Here is a 20,062-nt window from a genome sequence, read left to right on the forward strand (position 1 = left end):
GCATGCACCACATCACTTCCTGCAGAGCCCCATAAGAGCCAGTAATACCGGAACCAGTCCTCTTTCTTTGCTCCGAACAATAAGTCCAATAATTATAACAAAGTTCAACAACAGCTTCCAACGTGGAAGAAACCAGACCAGCTGGGAAGAACGTCAACTTCAAACAGGATTACGACTAATCCATCTTCTTTTCGGATCCTGAAAAAACAGAGATAGAACAACCCGTAACTTCTGTATAATCAGAGTATATATGCAAAACGGGTGGGCAATAATTACAATACTGTAATTTAACCGGGTGGGATAATCCTTGCCTCCGTGTCCTTAATAGAATTGAAAATTCTAGCTAATTTTTTATTCTATTACAGGACCGGAGGCTTCGTATTATGCTAGTTTAACGCTGATTTAAAAAAAAAAAAAAAAGAGGATATGTCACCCACCGGTTTATAATAAAACTGTTTAAACGTTGACTCAGACGACCAGTCTGCAGAATGCATGATATGTACAGTAGAACCCAACATGAAGGTCTTAGAGGCCATAGCGCCTCAAACAGAATGTGCACCAAAGACCTGAGTATCTACACCTGCTTCCTGCATAACATTTTTGAGCCATCTGGCTATAGTAGCCGCAGTCACAGGTTTGTACGGTTTCTGCAGAGCAATCAACAATTGTACCACACCATCAGGCCTGGTAGGCCTGGTACATTCTTCGTAAGCCTTGAGGCATTGGACCACACAAAGTTTAGCATTGTCGGGAAAAGCATGATAATCCACACTGCGTGACATGGTTTAGTTCTAGACGTAATAGTAAACGAAACTCCCTCCGGAGTAAATACTCTACCTGTAATATCCAGAGCTTTAACGTCCGAGGAACGTCTACAAGCCGCTAGGCAGAGCAACATGGCCAGTTTGGCCGACAATTGTTTCCTGGACAACCTATTGTTGTCGGGCCATCTGTTAAACAGTGACAGAACCAGCGAGACATCCCACAAGGAAGAATACTTTGGTTTGGGTGAATGAGCTACTCTGAAACCCTTTAGTAGTTTACATATTAAAGGATGCATTCCGACCGGTTTGCCCTCGATCTGAGAGTGGCCTGCCGATATGGCGGAACGGAAGTTATTAACAGAGCGATACGCTAAACCTTCCGATGCTTTTTCAGACAGGAAGTTTACAATAAAGGGTAATCCTGCCCCCACGGGATCCACATGCTGTCCCATGCACCAACTAACCCAGCATCCCTGTTAGAAATGGGATTATTTCTGGTTGGCTAGGGCTTGCGCCAAAGCCAGGCAGAAACCACCACTCTAGTCAGGGCTGGGGAGTTACACGCCAAAGATAACCCCTGCTCACCCCCTTGGTAGCTTGGCACGAGCAGTCAGGCTTATCCCGGAGGCAATGTGTAAAGCATTTGCTTGCGCACCCAGCAACAACACCCAAGGCCCACCACAAAGGAAACTCCACACAAGGTATTATATAAAAATAGCCTTTGTATTATACCAAACACATTAGATAATATTCACACAATTTACACTGTGCCAACTGGCACTGGGCAGAATTTTACAAGGGATTATATGTACAGGGGACAGGGCCACATGGACCACTGTCAGGAATTAGCACTTTTAGAACTTAGCACTTAGAGCATAGGATATAAAATTACTGTAGCACAAAATAACACATGTAGCACACAACCAGTAACTACTGTTAACAGGTAAGTACCACCTACGCAACCCTAACCACCTTAGGAGAATGTCACGCAGGGAACCAGGACCTTACTAGCACCACCTGTACTAGGAGAAAAACAACCACCTAAGTATCACAATACCTGTAGGGGTCTAAGCACATTACACATGATGAATCACAACACATTCAGAGGTGTAGGGAAGGAAAACACATGATTCATAACATACATTCAGTGGTGTAAGAACAAGGCACATGACGCATAAAAACACATTCAGAGGTGCAGGAAAACACAATTGCGCCCAACTCACATAAGTCACCACCTGTGACTGTCCATAGGCCAACTGGCCTGGTTGGGGCTCAAACACCCTGTGTCCAGCAGAGTCAGGGCAAGACTGCGCACGCAGTCAAGGCAAAGCGCAAAGGCCACAATCTAAACGTTGCAGCTGCCCACTAAGTGCTGGGCAGCTGGAGCAATGAGCCTGGGCACCACTGTGCCTTTCTAAAACATATCACACACGTTGGAGCCTCCCTGGACTCTCCAAGAAATGAGGGGGCCAGGCGTTGAGACTCACAGGCTCTTTAAACAATATGCCCAGAAGGAGCCTCTCCGGCTCTTTAGCAATGTCGCCCTCAACGTGGGAGCGACCTCGCGCTCACTGCAAACAATGCTGTCCGTTGGAGCGCCCCAGCGCTTGAAGAAAATAATGCGGGCCGTGTTGGAGCCTCACTCGGCTCTTACACTCCTGCCCCCGATGTTGGAGCGGCCCACTGCCTTCCGGGGCCGCTCTGGTTATCAACAGAATGCCCCCGCCGGAGTCTCTCGGGGCTCAGGAGCAAAGATTTCCCCTGACGCGCTGCCGCTGCCCACTGTCAGGCAGGGCAGCGGAAAAAGAGGAATGAGCACGGCGTCCGGTGCTCGGATGTTGCTAGGGGGACGGGGCAGCACCGAGAAACGTGCCCAGTCTCGCTCCCCGCCACCCAGCAGCTAAGCCTCACTCACCGGGATGAAGGCGCTGGTCCCGGTCACCGGCAGCGCTACGGTGGAGTCCCGCTTCTGGGACTCAGGAAACCTCCAGACGCCGGCACCACTCTCCGGATTCTTCTGACTTCCTCTGGGCGATGCGGGACTCCCCTCCCCCAGGGGAGCTCCGCGGTACTTGGCAGGTTCCTTCCGCTTCCCGGCGGGCCTTCCTGGCCTGGGCCAAGCCCCGCCCACGTCTCCTCCGCAGCCGCCTGGCTTCCTGCTCCACCCGGCCGCGGCGGTGACTTTCTCTGCTTTCTCCGAAGCACGGGGTGGGCTCCCGCCTTCATATTAAAGTATAAAAAGGCGGAAATAAGCAGGGTGGGCACCCGCTATAGAAATAATTAATTAAGCGGGGTGGGCACCCGCTATAACCAGGCAATAAGCGGGGGAATCCCTATCCTGGGGGTTCCCTCAAGGACGATCGCAGCCCAGCGCTGCCATGGCAATGCACGGAGACCCCTCCTCGCAATAAAGGGGCAAATTAAGACACAGTGCTTCCCAGGCGCTTGAAGGCAGGTAAGCGCTTCCCAGGCGCTTAAAGGCAGGTAAGGGAAAAGTTTTCAGGTGCAGGGGGGCGAAGACGGCCCAGGGGCCAGCTCACAGGGCCCTCCAGCAGGGAGGCAGTCCCCAGTGGCGGTCTCTCCTGGCGCCCAGCAGCAGCAGGCCCCCCCTCGAATTAGGAACAGCAAGAGAACCCTTTATTTGGGGTCACAGCCCCATTTTATACACAGGTTCACCTTTGTCTCAAGGTGCAGGGAAGGGGCGAACCAGTTATAACTGGTTCCTGAGCACTTTGTTTTGCTCAGCCCCTCTCCCTATTCAGAGAGCAGGCCAGGGTCATCAGTCGCACCACAGGGGGCGGAGCCAGCATTGTGTGGGGAAAGCCCAGCCCTATTCAGGTCCTAGGTGTACTCCTCCCACCCATCTGGCTGCTGATCTCCCCATTCACCACTGGGTGACTCCTCCTGACTCTGGGGATTCCCTAGCCCGTCACATGACCTCAGCCAGCCAATCACGTGACAGGCAGTCACTGCACATTTGTGTCTAGAAGTGGCACTTCCATACTAGCTACATGGACACCGCACACATAATCGCGCAGCATTTCATCACACGAGTCCGCACATACCAAACTCGCACCTGCACTCCTCACGCATCAGGAACTACCAGGGACATATACATTCCCCCATGCATTCCTATGGGAGGGCAGGCCAACCTCACTACACGCACGCACTTTACCCTGGGACACATGGAAAGTGCGCAGAAACCAAAAATCACTATCACCAGGGCACCAGTAAAAGCAAAAAGTTTAGGGGTGAACCTGCCAGAAGGGCCAAGTCCAACAATCCCCAGGCTGAAGAATATCGCTTCCTGGTAGAGGGGGCCCACGCTTGGATGATAAAGCCTGAAGCTTGTTCCGAAAATCCTGGCATTTGCCAACGCTGCCTGAAAGTCTCCAGGCTAGCAGACAGATGCCCCGATAGAACCATCGGGTGTCTCTCTCCATGAGGGCCCTGGAGCATCGTCGAGGGCCATGGGATCCTCCTGGGGAAGTCGTAAGTCTCCTCCAGCAACAACGGGAACCAAGGCTGCGACTTCCACAAGGGAGTCACTAATATCACTTCTGCTTTCTGGCGCATCACCTGAGTGAACACGCGAGGAATGAGAATGAAGGGTGGAAACGCATAATTCAACTTCTGAGTCCACTCCTGCGCAAAGGCATCTGTCGGCAGCGCCAATGGGTCCGGCCTCCAGCTGAAAAACTTCATCATTTGACGGTTCAGCCTGGAGGCAAACGGGTCGATCTCGCAAAACCCCCATATCTCCTACAACCACCGGACCACCCGTGGGAGAAGTTGCCAGTCGCTGTAGTCCCCGAGGTGGCGTGAGTTCCAATCCGCCACCACATTGGACTGACCCGGAATGTATTCTGCTATGACTGAAATCTGATGACTCGGGCAATAGTGCCAAAAGGCCTTCGCTATCTCCACCAACATTGAGGACCTCGTGCCCCCCAGTTTGTTGATGTACCGTACCGCCGATATGTTGCCCACCCGAAGAAGGATGCAACATAAGACCTGCTTGGGAGATAGGGTCCGGATCGCAAATGATCCTGCGAGGAGCTCTAGACAATTTATGTGAAGATTTAACTCTTCTAGGGACCAACGTCTCCCTGTGGAAATATTTCCGCTGCGCGCTCCCCAACCCCAACAGCTGGCGTCGGATTCTATGACCACCTCCGGTAGAGAGCCGAAAATCGCTCTGCAGTTCCACGCCTCGACGTGGGCCAACCACCATTGCATCTCCTCCCTCACTTCCTGGGAAAGAGGGACTACGTCCGTGTATGAAAGACCCTTCTGCAAGTGTTGAATTTTGAGTCGTTGAAGGGCCCTGTAGTGTAGGGGTCCCGGAAATATTGCTTGAATGGACGACGCAAGAAGTCCCACTATCCGGGCAATCCCCCTGAGAGAAACCATTTGTTTGGTCAGGAATGAGCGAAGCTCTTTCTTGATATCCCGAAGCTTGGAATTTGGAAGACTGAGCTGGGCTGTCTGAGAGTTTATGACGAACCCCAGAAAATCTATCGTCTGCGTGGGGCACAGAACCGATTTTGGTTCGTTGATCACAAACCCCAGGTTCTGCAAGATACGAATGGTCATGCGCAAGTGCTGAACCGCCAACGCCCGAGACTGCGCCATGATGAGCATGTCGTCTAGGTAGACAATCATGCGAACCCCTTGTTCCCTGAGGTAGGGTACGACAGGTTTCATAACCTTGGTGAAGCACCACGGTGCTGAGGAAAGTCCGAAAGGAAGGACCAAATATTCGTACCACCGGTTCCGCCATTGAAATTGAAGGAATCTGCGATGGGGACGATATATGGGAACGGACAAATAGGCGTCCTTCAGGTCCAGACGGACCAACCAGTCCCCTTGCTTCAATAGGTCTGCCAGCAGATGGATGCCCTCCATCTTGAAGTGCTTGTAAGTCATATAGTGGTTGAAATCCTTCAAATTGAGTACCAACCTGTAACCACCGCCTTTCTTCTGCACCAGAAAAATATTGCTGCAGAAACCGCGAGGGCCCTCGTCGCAAGGAGCCATCGCGTGTTTCTGCAGCAAACCTTCTATTTCTGAATCTATGAAATCGCACTCTAGTTGGGAAAAAGAAAGCTGTCTGGGCCGATGAACCTGACAAGGTGTCTGAAAGAAGTCTAGATGGAACCCCTGAACTGTCTGCAAAACCCAGGCGTCCTGTGATAGTTGAACCCAATTGTGATAAAACTGCTGAATACGTCCCCCCCAATAGAAGAAGAAATAAGTCTGGAGCGCTCACCTGAAAACTCGGTGTTCTGGAATCCTCCCCGATAGGATCCCTTGTTAAAGCGTCGCTTGTTGAAGCGCTGCCGGGTGGGGTAGAAGGTGCCACCGCGGGTGGAGTCCCACTCTCCCCTGCCACGTCCGAAATCTCCTCGCTGAGGACCTTGGGAGAATTGACGGCCAAACGAGCGTCCCCGCCGGCCCTGTTGAAAACCCCTGCCTGGAATATCCGTTTGATTCCTGCCTGAGCTTTGTCCAGGGTCGTGAAGGTGCCCACGTATTTCGCCACATCTTTGACGAAGCGGTCGCCGAATAGGTTTCCGTCCGCCAATGGGCCAGGCTCCGCCACCGCCAACTCCGTAAGGTTAGAGTCCATGCGCATCAGGATGGACTTCCTGCGCTCCGTGGAGATTGCGCAGTTGGCATTACCTAATAGGCAGATAGCCCGCTGGTTCCAGCCTGCCAATACATGGGAATCAATAGCGGTTCCCGATTCCTGCGCCTCTAGAGCCATTTCCAATATCTTGGCTAGGGGACCGACCACATCAAGAAGCTTGTCTTGGCACCCTCGCCAGGCGCGATCTATACCCTTCTTGGGGTCCTTGGCAAACTTTTTAAGGAAAGTTAGCAGACTGGAGTCAATTTCTGGCGTTTCCGCCACCTTGTCCGAAAGATCTGGTCGGGGACATTCAGACCGCAGTCTGTTGCGCACTTCCTTGTCAAAGCTCTTGCGCAAGTTCTCATGTAGGTACGTTGCCATCTCCGGGGCAGGCAACCAATCCGAGGATCTAGGGTGAACAATATCCGAGGGGTTGAAGGTGAAAGGCGTAGGGGCTGTCTGTGGAGTCTCCACATTTTTAACCTTCCGAGATTTCTTCTTGGGAGGGGAATCATCAGGGGTGCCCGATGAGGTGGAATCAGGTTCCGAATCAGTATCCTGAACCCTCTCCCTCTCCGTCGCAGGGCACGGGAGTGACGAGTAAGAAGCAGAATGAGGCCAGGACTTAGGCCATGGCTCCTCTGCCGGATCTTCAGCTGGGGTAGTGAAGCCATGATACTTCGCAAACCTCTCCAGTTGCCTAGTAAAAGGCTTCAATGCAGTCGCCAATGCTTGCTGCACAGTTCCCGGAACTGCCTTCTCCAGGGCCTTGTTGACTGACTCCTGCACGGAAGCGTCCAGGGCCTCAATATTATCCTCGTACAAGGTGTCATCCTCCTCATAGTGCACCCAATTTTGCATGGTGGAGCCAAATTTGTAGACGTATTTGCTCATAAGGCAACAGTAAGGAGGAGTAACAGGGGGGGAGCCAACCCACAGCACCGGTACCTAGCTCCTCAGCCAAAGCTGTATCCCAATTATTACAGCCCACAGGGTGTAGTGGAGCCAAAAGAGCACGAAAAAATCCAAGGAGATGTGCTCCCTCCAGGCCCAAGTCGTTTTTGCAGCCAGCCAGGCGTAAGGGGTGCTCTCTGTATGGAAGTCAGCCTGGAATGGCTAAAAACGAAAGAAAAACGACAGAAAACGGGCAGTTACGATGTTCGTAGCCCAAATCCTACCAAAATAGCCCAATTGGGCTACGCACGTGGAAACCTGAAACAAAAGCGAAAGTGACTGGCTCCCAGCGCACCGGCTTATTAGGAGAGCCTTCGCGCTATGTTCAATAACGATATGCACCCACCGAAGGCGGGGCAGTACCGTGCTGTTTTAGAATTGAAGTGCTCCACGCGCTGATGTGTAATATGCAAGGCGCGCTTGCCAGAATGCCAGAAATCGGCGTGATGCCCCACGCATCGATCGCCGTACGCAGGGAACTCCGCTAAGCCCTGAAACATCCCCGCTCCCAGCGGGAGCTCCGTAGCGCCCAGGACGCGAAATCCAGCTCGTCCCGCAAAGTCGGGCAGTTGTGTCACAAATGCAAAACGGCGTTAGTGAAGACTTTAAACCATATAACAAAGCGCCGGTGCCAGCAAATAACTTATCAATCGTTAAAATAAAACATTTACCATGTCAATAATTGAGAGCTCAACTTATCTGTCTGCGTGAGCAGCAAAGAAGAGGACTGGTTCCGGTATTACTGGCTCTTATGGGGCTCTGCAGGAAGTGATGTGGTGCATGCATCATGGGAAATAGTTTGTTTTGCATAAGAAAAGTTTTCATTGGCTGCTGTGAGTAGCAATAAATAAGAAAGAGAAGCATAATACGAAAGCCTCCGGTCCTGTAATAGAATTCACATCAGGCAGGCGGACACACAGCACACAGAAATGGCAACTTCTAAAAGTGGCACTTCTCCACCAGTCACAATGAATCTGCGCACACCATTGCACAGCATTTGTTCTCACGAGTTCGCACATACTAAACTCGACCCTGCACTCCTCTCACACCAGGAATTGCCATGGACATACATATCCCCCATGCATTCCTATGGGAGGGCAGACCAATCTCACCACACGCACTCAGAGAGCGTACGCATTTTACACTAGACCACCAATACCAGGTCACAGGAAAGGCAAAACGTTTAGGGGTGAACCTGCCAAAAGGGCCAAGTCCAACACTCCTCCAAAGCATTGGTGTATAAAGAGAAGAGGAACGGGGCCAGGGCGCAGCTTTGCCTCACCCCCCTCTCCACGCGGAATGACGCTTTACATTCTCCCTTTAGCCCATACCTCACCTTTGCACTGGCCCCAAATATAGTTGTCTTAAAAATTGCACCAGATCTGGATCAACCTTTAGATCCATCAGGATTTTCCACAGTCGATTGTGACTAACAGTCGAATGCGGCCGTGAGGTCTACAAAGGCTACATAGAGCTTATCATCCTTAGCTTGTATATACTTCCCCATTAAAATACTGAGATTTAAAACCTGCTCGTTAGTCCCTAGCCCCTGTCTAAAACCATATTGGACCGCACTCAAAAGATTGTTATCCTCAGCCCATATTTGTAGTCTGTTCAAAACAATCCTGCCTGCTACCTTCACCAGAGCATCTAAAAGAGATATTGGTCGATAGCAGGCTGATTGTCCCGATCCCCTTTTTTTAAAAATTGGTATAATCACATATTCTGACCAATACTTAATAAATCCCCTTGTACAGCATGCTTCTAAAACCCGTGTTAACAAAGGGGACCATAATGATGGGGTGTCTTTAAATAAATCCATCGGCACACCGTCCGGTCCCGTTGCCTTACCTCCTTTACTAGCATTGATAGCCGCTATCACCTCCTCATGTGTTATATGCATCTGAATAGGGAAAAAAACGACAGCCTTCCCAATGTTGCAGTTCAGGATCTAGGTAATTTTCTTCCTTCCCCTTACTTCTGTATACATTTGAAAAGAAATCAATCCATGACTTTTCGTCAATTGCAGCCTCAATCGTTGCTCCATCATTATTAGAAAAAAACTGGGCCAGAAAGAGGTGCAATCCTTACATAGGGATGCTTCGTGGAGAGAGTCACACGCTTGATCTTTTAATTGTTTCATTCGTACTTTTCTGGAAAGATTATATGCCTTCCTACTTTCTCTAATTTCCCCCTGATCTCTCAGTTCTATGGAATGTTGTTTTCAAGCTAGAGTAAGTCTTGGTACAATTAGAATCAAACCCACCTTTTTCCTTCGTAGGAGCTCCCTTAATCTGAGCTGTAAGCGAGTTTTGGATCACTGTAGTGATTTGAGCAAATGCCCTAAAAGGTTAGTAATTGAAAACAGAATAAATCTGCATTAAAAATGCAATAAAGACTGATTTGTGGAGTGGGGGATATAGAAATCAGGTTGTGGTAGTTTGTCTTCCATGACTACTGTAACCTGTGATGGTATGGGGAGGCGGGCCTTGAGATTGGAGAGAAAACTAGAAGCAGTAATTGTTATTGAGAAATGGACAAAGTAAGTACAGTACTGGAAAAGTTAGGTGGCTTTAAGATGAGAAATAAATGGGGATAAATGAAAAAATAAAAAATAAGCCATCCGTTTAGTCTGTAAAAAGGAGGATGCCTCATAGAGTGTACCAGCTATTATTACTCTTGCCATATGTATGATCTGATTCGCAGGAGGTGCTTTTTCATCTGGTTCGCTACGCCCCTGAATCCCTGTCCAAAGCCTGGGTGGGACAGCGTGTGAAAGCCATATCAATTGAGGCATCTGAAGCGGTCTCAGTTCAGATTTCTTGTAGCATCAGTATATCTGCCCCATCGCGGCCTTAGGAACTATCCACGCTTATCTGACATACTGTTAACAGTCCTGGAAATGCAACATATTAAAGTCTCAGTTTGGTGTCATCTGCCATAGCCATAATACCTTCTTTCTTGTTGATCTATGAATAGGCCTGCATGCTTGAGGGTCTGAGGCCTGTGAGCTAGCACTAAATAAACTTCGGTACTCCCTTTCCAACTCACTCCGTACTTCCTAACATGAAGCATCTGTTGTGTGTAATTGGCAATTGAGACTAATGAGGGGTAGAGAGAGACATAGGCAATGGTATGCAGTTCTTCCCCTCACCTCCACTGAATCCCCTAAACACTCCAAAGAAAACAAAAGAAATAATCTTCGTAATTGAGGATCCCCTCTCCTGATCTCAGAGGGGGATCAGCCTCAGCCATCTCTGGATTATGCCTGATGACCCTAAGGGGTGTATTTGCATTACTATCTACTACGCTGTAAAAGTCATAATTTACAGTCTTCCTCTTGAGCCTTGAGTCTGTTCCGCTGCTGTGATTCACTCAACCCCGTCTGAGGTCTTGTTCTAGTGATACGTCAACTCTTACTTCACCGATTCTTGTTTCCAATGTTTCTCTAGAGGATTGGATGGCTTGAAGTAACTCGAGGTTCACAGGAGTTACCCTATCTGTCACAGCGGCCCCCGGGTCACTCAGTGGCTTTTATGTTGCGAGATGGCAACAGCGGCTTGTCTTCTCATCGCACTGGCGTTCCCTTTCTTGAGCCCATCTTGCTTATGATCCGATTACTCAGCCGGACTCTAAGGCACCCCGACTGCCTCCAACTAGATCAGAAGTCTTCAATCTGCAGGGTGCGATCCCCAGGGGAGCCGTGGAGTAATGAGATTGGGTCAGCACGTTCCCCAGATTCACTTTGGCCTGGAATCTGGAAAAAGACCATAGTTTGCGAATGGTTAATTCGGATAGTTAAAATGCTTCAGCTGGAGTGTCATTTAGAGTTTCCCGTTCTGTGAAACTGAAGCTGGTAAGATAGCTAAACAAGGTTTCCTGCCAGGGTGCCTGCTTGCCTGAAAGAAATGCAAATGCGCTAAGAGTTGCAAAAGAGGGAAGGAGGAGCACATAAACTCAATAACATTTCCTATATACAATTAGACAAGAGGAAGCTATACCAACATAGCACCAAAGACAAACCTCACAAAATGTATATTGTTGTGTTAAATGCATCTTTTATTTTCTTGTTTTCTTGCACATAGAAACAGGAACACAAACAGTCAAGGACACAGCCAACTCGTTTTGTCCATATACATAGGACTTCCTCAGGACAAAACTTCTGTGTGTTATAACATCACTTTCAAATTTTCAATTTACTGCCCCTATTTATTCTCCAAAGGCATGGGGGCGGGGAGGTTCCCTGCAACAAATAGTTTCTAGTTGCGTGCGAATCCAACTCTCAAAGTCCTTCTTTCTTCAAAAGAAAACCTGTATTACTATTTTCCAGTTAGTCATGTGATTTTAAGGACGAGTCCTATGTCCCGACATGGCTTAGATGTAAGGACTTCTCCTTCCACAGGGCGCATCATAACCCCACAGTATCGACTGTTGCAGGGAACGCTGGAGCCGTAGGAGCAGCGACCTGAAACTCCACCCTGGACCAGTGTTGAGGACGTGTCTGACTCAAAGTTCCTCTCAGAGTATTCTGCAGGGTGCGAGCCGGCCACTCACGCATCCAATGTAGGGTAAACCAGTGCTATTTAGTTCTCTCGCCAATCGATCAGCATCTGCATTTCAGCACCCCGGCCACTTCTTTACTTGGTAGTGTTACAAGAGATGGATCACAACATAATTTTACCCACCTGAGTCAGGGTACTTTAGTATTGCTGGAAATCTCGTGCGAAGCTCTCGCAAAGAGTGACTGCTGTGTTGGCCCTTAAAGCCATGTCCCCCAAACCTCCAGTATTAAAGGGAATGGGGACAGAGGCATTGTCGCAGCGTAGAGGTTCAAGGGGGTTGTCACCCATGCTGGTATTTTTCATGGCTTTACTCTCCTTTGTCCCAAGGGATCGGAATCATGGGTTTCCACCTTTTAGAATCAGTAGAAAGGTGGGGTCAAATCCAGCATGAAGAAAGGTTGAGGTTTTGCTTGTACTGCTTCAAGATATGGAGAAAGGTACTATCACAATAAAGTGAATGCCAGTTTCGTAAGTGGCCAGCAGGCGAAAGGCCTTTCGATTTGGTTTTTTTCATGCCTGACATTTTCTCCTTCCAGGAAAAGGCAAACCGTGATCCAACAAACAAGGCTTGCATAAAGAGGGCTGACGAGTCCCCTTGAAGGATTAGGTAGCTGGGAGGCTTCCCACTACAAAAGCCATAGTCCATAGTCATGGGCAGCAGGAGTGGCTGCAGCACAGTGAGGTCTGTGCAGCTGAGCAGCAGCAACAGGAGCGCTTCTGAGCATGATTACAGCAAGCTGCTAAGACCGCTTTCTGTTCAGCAGAATCTCCTCGGCTGACAGGAACAGATATAGGAAGTTTTCGGTCAGCAGTTATGAGGTATTTTGTGTTTTTGAGGGTCTTCAGCTGAGGTAAGGGATCCTTGTTGCATTCAGAAGCCTGAAATAGTGTCGAACTCAAAAGATGTTTTGAATATGTGAATGCGAGTATAGTTAGTTTTGGATAGCTATAATGTACACACAAGTTAGAGCAATTGGTTTACCTAGTTGAGCGGACTTAACATTGTCCAGACATTGACTCTTAAGCTCAGATACAGTACAAACATCATAGCCTACAAGTACAGTTCCCATTTGTTGTATTATGTTGAACCATCAGCATAATACACATGGTCACAGCTTGGTAGAGGTGCTTTAGTGAGATCAATACTAGGTTTGTTTGGGTGGTCCGTTAACACAACACTGTATGGTGGGTTACCTTTGAGCAAGTGAGGCGAACACAGGAAAGATTTGACATAGGACATGATCCCAATGATATGAGATACTGGCACTAGCGTCATCAAGGTATGACTATCTTGACATGGAGAGCTGTTGAGTTTTGGGTGTGTAGATCCTTCTTGAGCACCTATGAAAAGATAGAAAGTGAGTTAGTGCTCAAGAGAAAGGCAGTTTGATCAGTGATGGGACTTAAAGCAATAGACTTGGGATCAGGACCGTAATGTAGTGAGGTGTACATTGAAAACCTCTTATTTGTTACTGTTAGCAGCAGTATCAATAAGCTTGAGGTGGGATTTCCAGAGCATAGTAAGGAGAAGCTTAGGGTTCTCATATCCCTCCACTCTTGGAAGCGTCCACAGTGACCGAGCCTTGTAGGTGTACGTCTCCGTTTAACTCTTACTGAACACAATTTAGAATGTCACTATTAAGTTCATGCCCCATTGAAATAAATGGTGCTATGGTGGTACAGTGGAATGGTGGTATGAGCTTCTCAGTGTTGCATACAGGTTTGCTCGCCCTGTTTCGTGGACGTGTGGGTGGGAGAGGGTCAGAAATATCTCTGGAAGCTGCTGTGCATTTCTATGAACTTCTGAGTTTGTTCACAGCACCCAAGAAAAATGGGTATTGACCTCATTTGATTGGGGAGAACAGTTTCACTCCTTAATATTTAACTCAACACTTTAGATACTGGTTCTTGATCTATGTGTCATTGACACTCCTAAGTTAAGTTGGGTATGCAAGTTTCACATATAGGAGGCAACAGTGAATACCTGTGGTGCTACATAGACCAGAAGATTCTCTGATGACGCTTGCAACCGGAGTAGCTGGTGTAGGAAACTGGCTCTATATATACTACACCAAAGGGAGGTATAGTGTGTATAGAGTCCAGGTGACCCCAGAGGTAGGCAGAGGTTAAAGTTAGAAGCTTACTCTCTATTTCTGGTAGAGTGGTCGAGCGGTAAGGCAGTATCAGAGGACAGTGTTAAGCATTTGATGTACGGACTCAATCAGCAAATGAAATCGCACACACTCAAGGACTGAACTCTAGACCAATGGTTTTTGTATAAATAATGTACTGTTTTATTTTAGAACCAAGCAAGCCTGGCACAGGTAAGCATTAAATATTTTACAGTAATAAGTTGCTGAATGTCAAACAGTTTGAAAATGCAATAGGAATTGTACTTTGTTTGATTTACAGGGGCTGCAGTAGGTTGCGATCCTTAGCAAATACAGTACATTGGAATGAATAGGCTTTTTCAGTAAATTACAGGTAAGTTATTTTTTACATTACTTTTCGTACTCCGTGCTGGATACCTAGATTCAGCACTGGGACATTGCCTGCAAACAGGTAAGTAATTACGTTTTGGTTAATTGTGCAATTTATTTTTAAAGAATATTTTTAGATTTCAAAACTCCACACTTAGAAACTTTTTGGAAGAAAAATTGTCAATGTTATCCTATGGAGGAAAAGCAGGTTATCGGTTCAAAGGTAAGTTATGGACTGTGGGAGTTAAGGTTCTGGGGTTAGACTCAGGAGTCCCTCAGGGTCCGTGATGCACTCTTGATACATGGTCAGCGGCACTAGGGCAGCCGGGTGCAAAGTGTTGAGGCCCAATGTTATCCTATGGAGGATAGGGGGTCTCCGGTTGGTGGCTGCTAGCAAGTAGGCCACACGGCTGTGGAAGCAAAGCTCCTGGGGTTTAGCACAGGGCAGTTGGGGTTGCAGGTCAGCACAAAAGGTGCACCCTCAGCGGCACAGGGGTGGCAGGGTGCAGAGTGCTGTTTGGGCTACGGGCGCCCTGTTTGCTATGGAGAGACTCCGGTCGAAAGAAACACTGCAGGCTTGTGGACGACTATCTTCTGGGTGCGACCACCACTTTGAGGGGGTAAGTTGGGATTTCTTTTGTTAATTAGGCACCGTTGGTTGGGACACACAAGGCCGTGGGGCGTCTGGTGCAGGGGTGCCTTTTGGCATCGGAAAGTCTTACCCGCTCTTGGTCGCAGTAGAGGAGGATCCTCTGGATTGAGGCTGCAGGCTTCGGCTGGGGTCTTGAGGCTGGTCTGGGATCTCCGGATCTTGGGTCACAATCGCCTTGGAGACCTCCTCATCGTGTTTTTCCACTCAAGCTTGGGCCGGGTTGAGCGGGTGCAGAGTGGGCTGGATTTGCGGTGTCCGGATAGAGCCAGAGGTTGCAGTTGAACAAATCTGATGTTCATGTGAGAAGCAGTCTTTGGAAGTGAAGGCAGGCAGGTCCTCCAGGGTTTTTGAGGTTGCTGGCTGCAGGACACACCGGGATTTCGCAGGAGCATGTTTGAGGGGAGACAGGCCGGTAGGGCTGAGGCCAAGTCAGTGGCCGTTGTCCTCTTAGCTCTGCACAGCTCTTCGGTCCTTCTTCTTTTCTTTCTCGTCTTTTCTGGATCTGAGAAAGCAAGGTTCAGGGGTGCCCCTAAATACTAGATTTAGGGGCATTCCAGGTAGGTAAAAGGCAGGGACCAATGGGTCCCGTCCCTGGGGTTGGTACACCCCCTATTATGCCATCCTCCAGTGGGAGGGGGACATGTCCCTGTCCCTGGTTGGCTGAGTCCCCCCCATCTTCAAGATGGCGTGGGCTGAGAGTTGTGCTTCACCTCTCCTCCCCCACCTGAAGGGTTGAGTTGGCAGAGGTGGGCACACCGCTCTTCCTCACTTGTTTTTCCTGCCGGTTCTTCCGCCCAAAGTAGGGGTCAGAACTGGTGGGGACTAGTTGCTGAAAGCAGCAAGTAGCCTGGGGAAGCTCACAAAGGCAGCAAGCCTTTGAAGCTTCCCCTTCGTAAACCCTGCCCATCCTGGGGGAGGAGGCTTGGCACCTGGTCCCAGGATGTGCATTGTTTCAGGCCCCAGAGAGCAGCAGGCTCTCGACCCAGGGGTCCAGAAACATGTCTGGTGTGGCAGCTGAAAGCAGCCACTCAGCCTGGACGCAAGGGGTGGATTAGTTTTCAGGGGGCCCTGTGTGTGCATTTTTCATTAAATCCCACACTGGCATCAGTGTGGGTTTAATGTGCTGAGAAGTTTGATACCACACTACACAGTTTTCAGTGTAGCCATTATGGTGCTTTGAAGTTCGTAATGACTAACTCCCATCACCATATACTCTTAATGGCAGCACTGCACTTACAATGTTTAAGAATGGACTTAGACACTGTAGGGGTACAGGGCTCATAAACCTGTACCCTCACCACTGGTATAGTGCACCCAACTAAAGGGGTGACTGATCTATGCCAGATCTCTGGGTTGTAGGCATGGCACACAGAGATGTGTGCCTTGTTGACTCTTCACTTTGTTCTGCACCAAAACACGCAGCCTGCAAAGGCAGTGTGTGAGTGTAGTGGTACAGGACCTCTAAGGGTGGCACATTAAGTGCCTTAGAGGCGTTCTCTGGTCCCAGTGCCCTGGGTACCTGTGGTACCATCTACCAGGGACTGACCTGTGGCCAGATATGCTAATTGGGTTAGTTTTGGGGAAAGAACACAGGCCCTGAGAGCAGGGATTCCGGGCACATCAAGTAAAAGTGCATCAGTAGAATGGCAAAAAGTGGGGGGGTTACTGCAACAGAAACCCACTTTCCTACAGCTGGCTATAGATCTAACTGACAAGTGAGTTGTTTTTTGGTATTTGGAGAAGCGGTACTAAGCAAATTGAGGATTGAGTTGGGGGAAATGTTGCTTCCTCTAGAGTAGGTGGAATTAAGGGAAAATATATCTGACACCCGCTTCACTCCCTCGATTGACATTCGACTACTTCAATTTAGCAGAGCTTGCAGGGTCAATGGAATAGAATCTACCCTTTGAAAGGGGCGCTAAAAAGGAAAATGTGCCGCATTTCAAAATACAACCCCTGGGGCCCTATTAAAAATAGGATGCATTTTTCCTGTTTGTGCCACGGAGCACCTTTGAGCAGGGGTGCCGGTTGCAAACCGGTAAAGAGCGCCCTATTTTATAGAATGCGCTACTCTTGGCACAGCTGCAAACTCGCACTGCCCCTAGGGCAGCGCATTTAAGAGAAATACGGAGCAGATGTTTACAAGCGGCTGTGTTTTACTGTGCAGGAGACAACCTGCCTGCACTTTAAAGAGGAATTTGAGATCCCCCTTGGAGGCGGGTGCAGTGAGTGCACCCACCTGCAAGGGGATTTTTGAGGTCCATAGACCCCCTTTTTCCCCCTCCAGAGGCTGCCATCAGGGGGCAAACTGACAGCTTTTTTGCCTCTGCGATCACATATATAATACGGTGCAGGCACAGAGGCAAAGGAAATCCCTCATTTGTATGGGGCCTTACCCCATGCAATTGCGGGAATGCCCCCTTGAGAAAGCTGGTGAACAAGTGCGCCAGCGCTTTTGTATTACAGAAGGGGGCCGCACAAGCATCTGCAGCCCCCTCTGTAATACCAGTGTGCCTCAGGGGCACTCAGAGCGGTGCACCTGCCCATTGCGCCCTGGGGCATATTCTGTAATACGGTGCCTGATGTGCAGAGGGCTTATTGAAGCAATTTGGTTGTCACTTTACTCTACTCTTAACAAGATTTGAGGAACCGAAATTCTGCTCCAAACATGCATGGCTTATTCTGCCTGTCCTAAGAGTTCAGTGTGTGTTCTCGAGTGTGTAGGCTATTCCCTGTCGTTGCACTGCCTCTGTGTGGAAGAGTGCCCCTCTAGATCTCTGCACACTGCTCTGCTTGCCCCTAATGTCACCCTGGGGCACTCAGTATCCAAGACTCTGCCAGAGCAGTCGGTAGAAGATCAGGCAGTGTACAGGATATTTCCTCCCTGTGACTTGGCCTTCACAGACTGAAGCCCCAGGCAGTATAGCAGGCAGTATAGCAGGCATGGGTGGTTGGAGGAAGAAGAGTAGGTAGGATTCTTGTGTTGTCTGTAGTGAGTGTTTGTTTGACTACTGCGTAAGCGATCACACATGAATCTGTGCCTTCATTTGCTATTATTGCATTGGACTTGAAGTATTGTATTATTGCCACTGGACAGCTTTTTTAAAATTTGAAAGATATTTATTGATATCTTAAAGTTGTCTGGCTGCTTCTAAAAAAGTCTGCATTTTAAGAGATATTGTTTTCTGCTAACACAGATTAACAGGACATCTGAAGCTTGCCTAATTATCCTTTGCAACTGTTTATTCGTTTTTAGACTTACCAGACTGAATTTCCTGACATTCCGATTGGCTACTCTGGACACGAGACTGGTATCGTCATTACAGTTGCAGCTGTAGCCATGGGGGCCAAGGTGGTGGAACGCCATGTGACTCTAGACAAATCCTGGAAAGGTAGTGACCACCAGGCTTCACTGGAGCCGAAGGAGCTGGCTGAACTGGTGAGAGCCATTCGCACCGTGGAAAAGGCAATGGGGTCTCCAGTTAAGCGGTCACTGCCCTGTGAAATGGCCTGTCATGACAAGGTATTCTTTTATAATTTTATATTGGATGCAACCATTCATTTCACATTTAACATAGCTTTTTGTTTGATTTGGGTATTTATGTAGCAGGGCACTAACCGTGAAAGGTATCGGAGTACTTTACCCATGACAAGGCACTGGGTGCCACCACATTAAGGTTTCTGGGGTACTATGGTAGTAGAATGGGTACATGGTTATTAGCTGCGGACGCGATACAGAAGCAAGGCCATTGCAGTGTTACCTGCAGGTGCACATATCAAAATGAAAAACATTTTACATAAGTTCTGGATTCTGATAGAATTGGGAGAGTTGGTAGGCAACGTCATGTTATGTTAATATGATAGGATTTTGAAGCTAAGAGGCGTTATAAGGAGAAGAGTTGGGTTGGCACAGCAGTAGAGAAATTTTAAAGGAAGGATTTAATAGATTTTGGGGGATGGGCTTTGTGGGTGGGAAGTGAGAGGAGAAGAGTAGGATCTTGAAGATAAGAGGGTGCCATGGTAGAAATAGAAATAGACTTTGTTCTAGTGACAGGAGAGAAAAGAGAAAAAGTCTTGATCGCTTGTTTTTTCGTTTTTTGTGTGTGCTGGATTTTTAGGAGTAATTGGCTGGTAGTGCAGGATAGAAGCACATCAAATCCGTGTTTTATTAGCAGTCCATTCATAAATATTGCTCTTGCATACCGCTCCCTCAAAGTTTAGGAACATCCCAGCTTGAACCTAAAAGTGTGCCAGATCTAGGTGTGATGAGTAAAGGAACCCATGCATGCCTACCCTTTCCAAAGTACCTGCTTTCCCACATACTTGTTTTCTGCCTTGGCTTCACTCTTCAGTGTTGTTCCAATGAACCAGATTTAGAAGGCTCTTCACCTGAAGATGGATCTCCTCCATAGACACCTTCTGAAGCCACATCTGAACTCATGCTTTATGATCATTTTAGGTTTATTCCAATACTTTTTCATAGCTCCAACAGTCTTTTTCCTTATGAGTTGGGTAGAGGTAATATATACAGTCTGTGTGAGTGTCAGCCATGCAGTCTTTTCTTCCTTGTGAAGCTACAGTCTCCGAAGAGACCTTTCTTGGGAGAAATGTTCATTACTGAAAACCCTTTCCTCTGGATCAAAGTCTGAAAACAGCAGTCTCGAGGGAAGGAATGATAAATTATATTTAAAGAGGAGATATAGCAATTCAATGACAGATTCCTATGCACATGATATTTGGTACGAATATGAAGAATGGTGGCCTCTAGAGAGACTTGTATGCAGAGTGCGCCCTTATCATCGGTTGATTTTTGGTTTCCCCTCCCCCCCCCGACTGAAAGCCTACTAAAATGGAAGTATCTGGCCCTTTCTGCCTTATTTGAGGACTACTGATGATTGAAGATTACCAAAGGATTCCCTTTTTGGTGACTGGGAATGATTCAAGAATGTGAATCTATGAAAGATATCTGCATATCTGCATTGGAGAACTGTAGTTACAGGCAAGTAACTTGTTTT

At 48.3% G+C, this 20,062-nt stretch overlaps 1 protein-coding gene across 1 annotated transcript in view; it reads left to right on the forward strand.

The window, feature by feature from the left end:
• Positions 1 to 20,062, forward strand: part of LOC146861944 (N-acetylneuraminate-9-phosphate synthase-like) — a 143,960-nt gene that overhangs the window by 100,339 nt on the left and 23,559 nt on the right. The window contains exon 5 of the mRNA XM_085641110.1: positions 18,304 to 18,570. Coding sequence (XP_085497236.1) covers positions 18,304 to 18,570 — 267 coding nt within the window. The remainder of the gene's footprint in view (positions 1 to 18,303; positions 18,571 to 20,062) is intronic.

This window comes from Triturus cristatus, chromosome 2_2 (genome assembly GCF_964204655.1).
Source record: "Triturus cristatus chromosome 2_2, aTriCri1.1, whole genome shotgun sequence".
Taxonomy (NCBI): domain Eukaryota; kingdom Metazoa; phylum Chordata; class Amphibia; order Caudata; family Salamandridae; genus Triturus; species Triturus cristatus.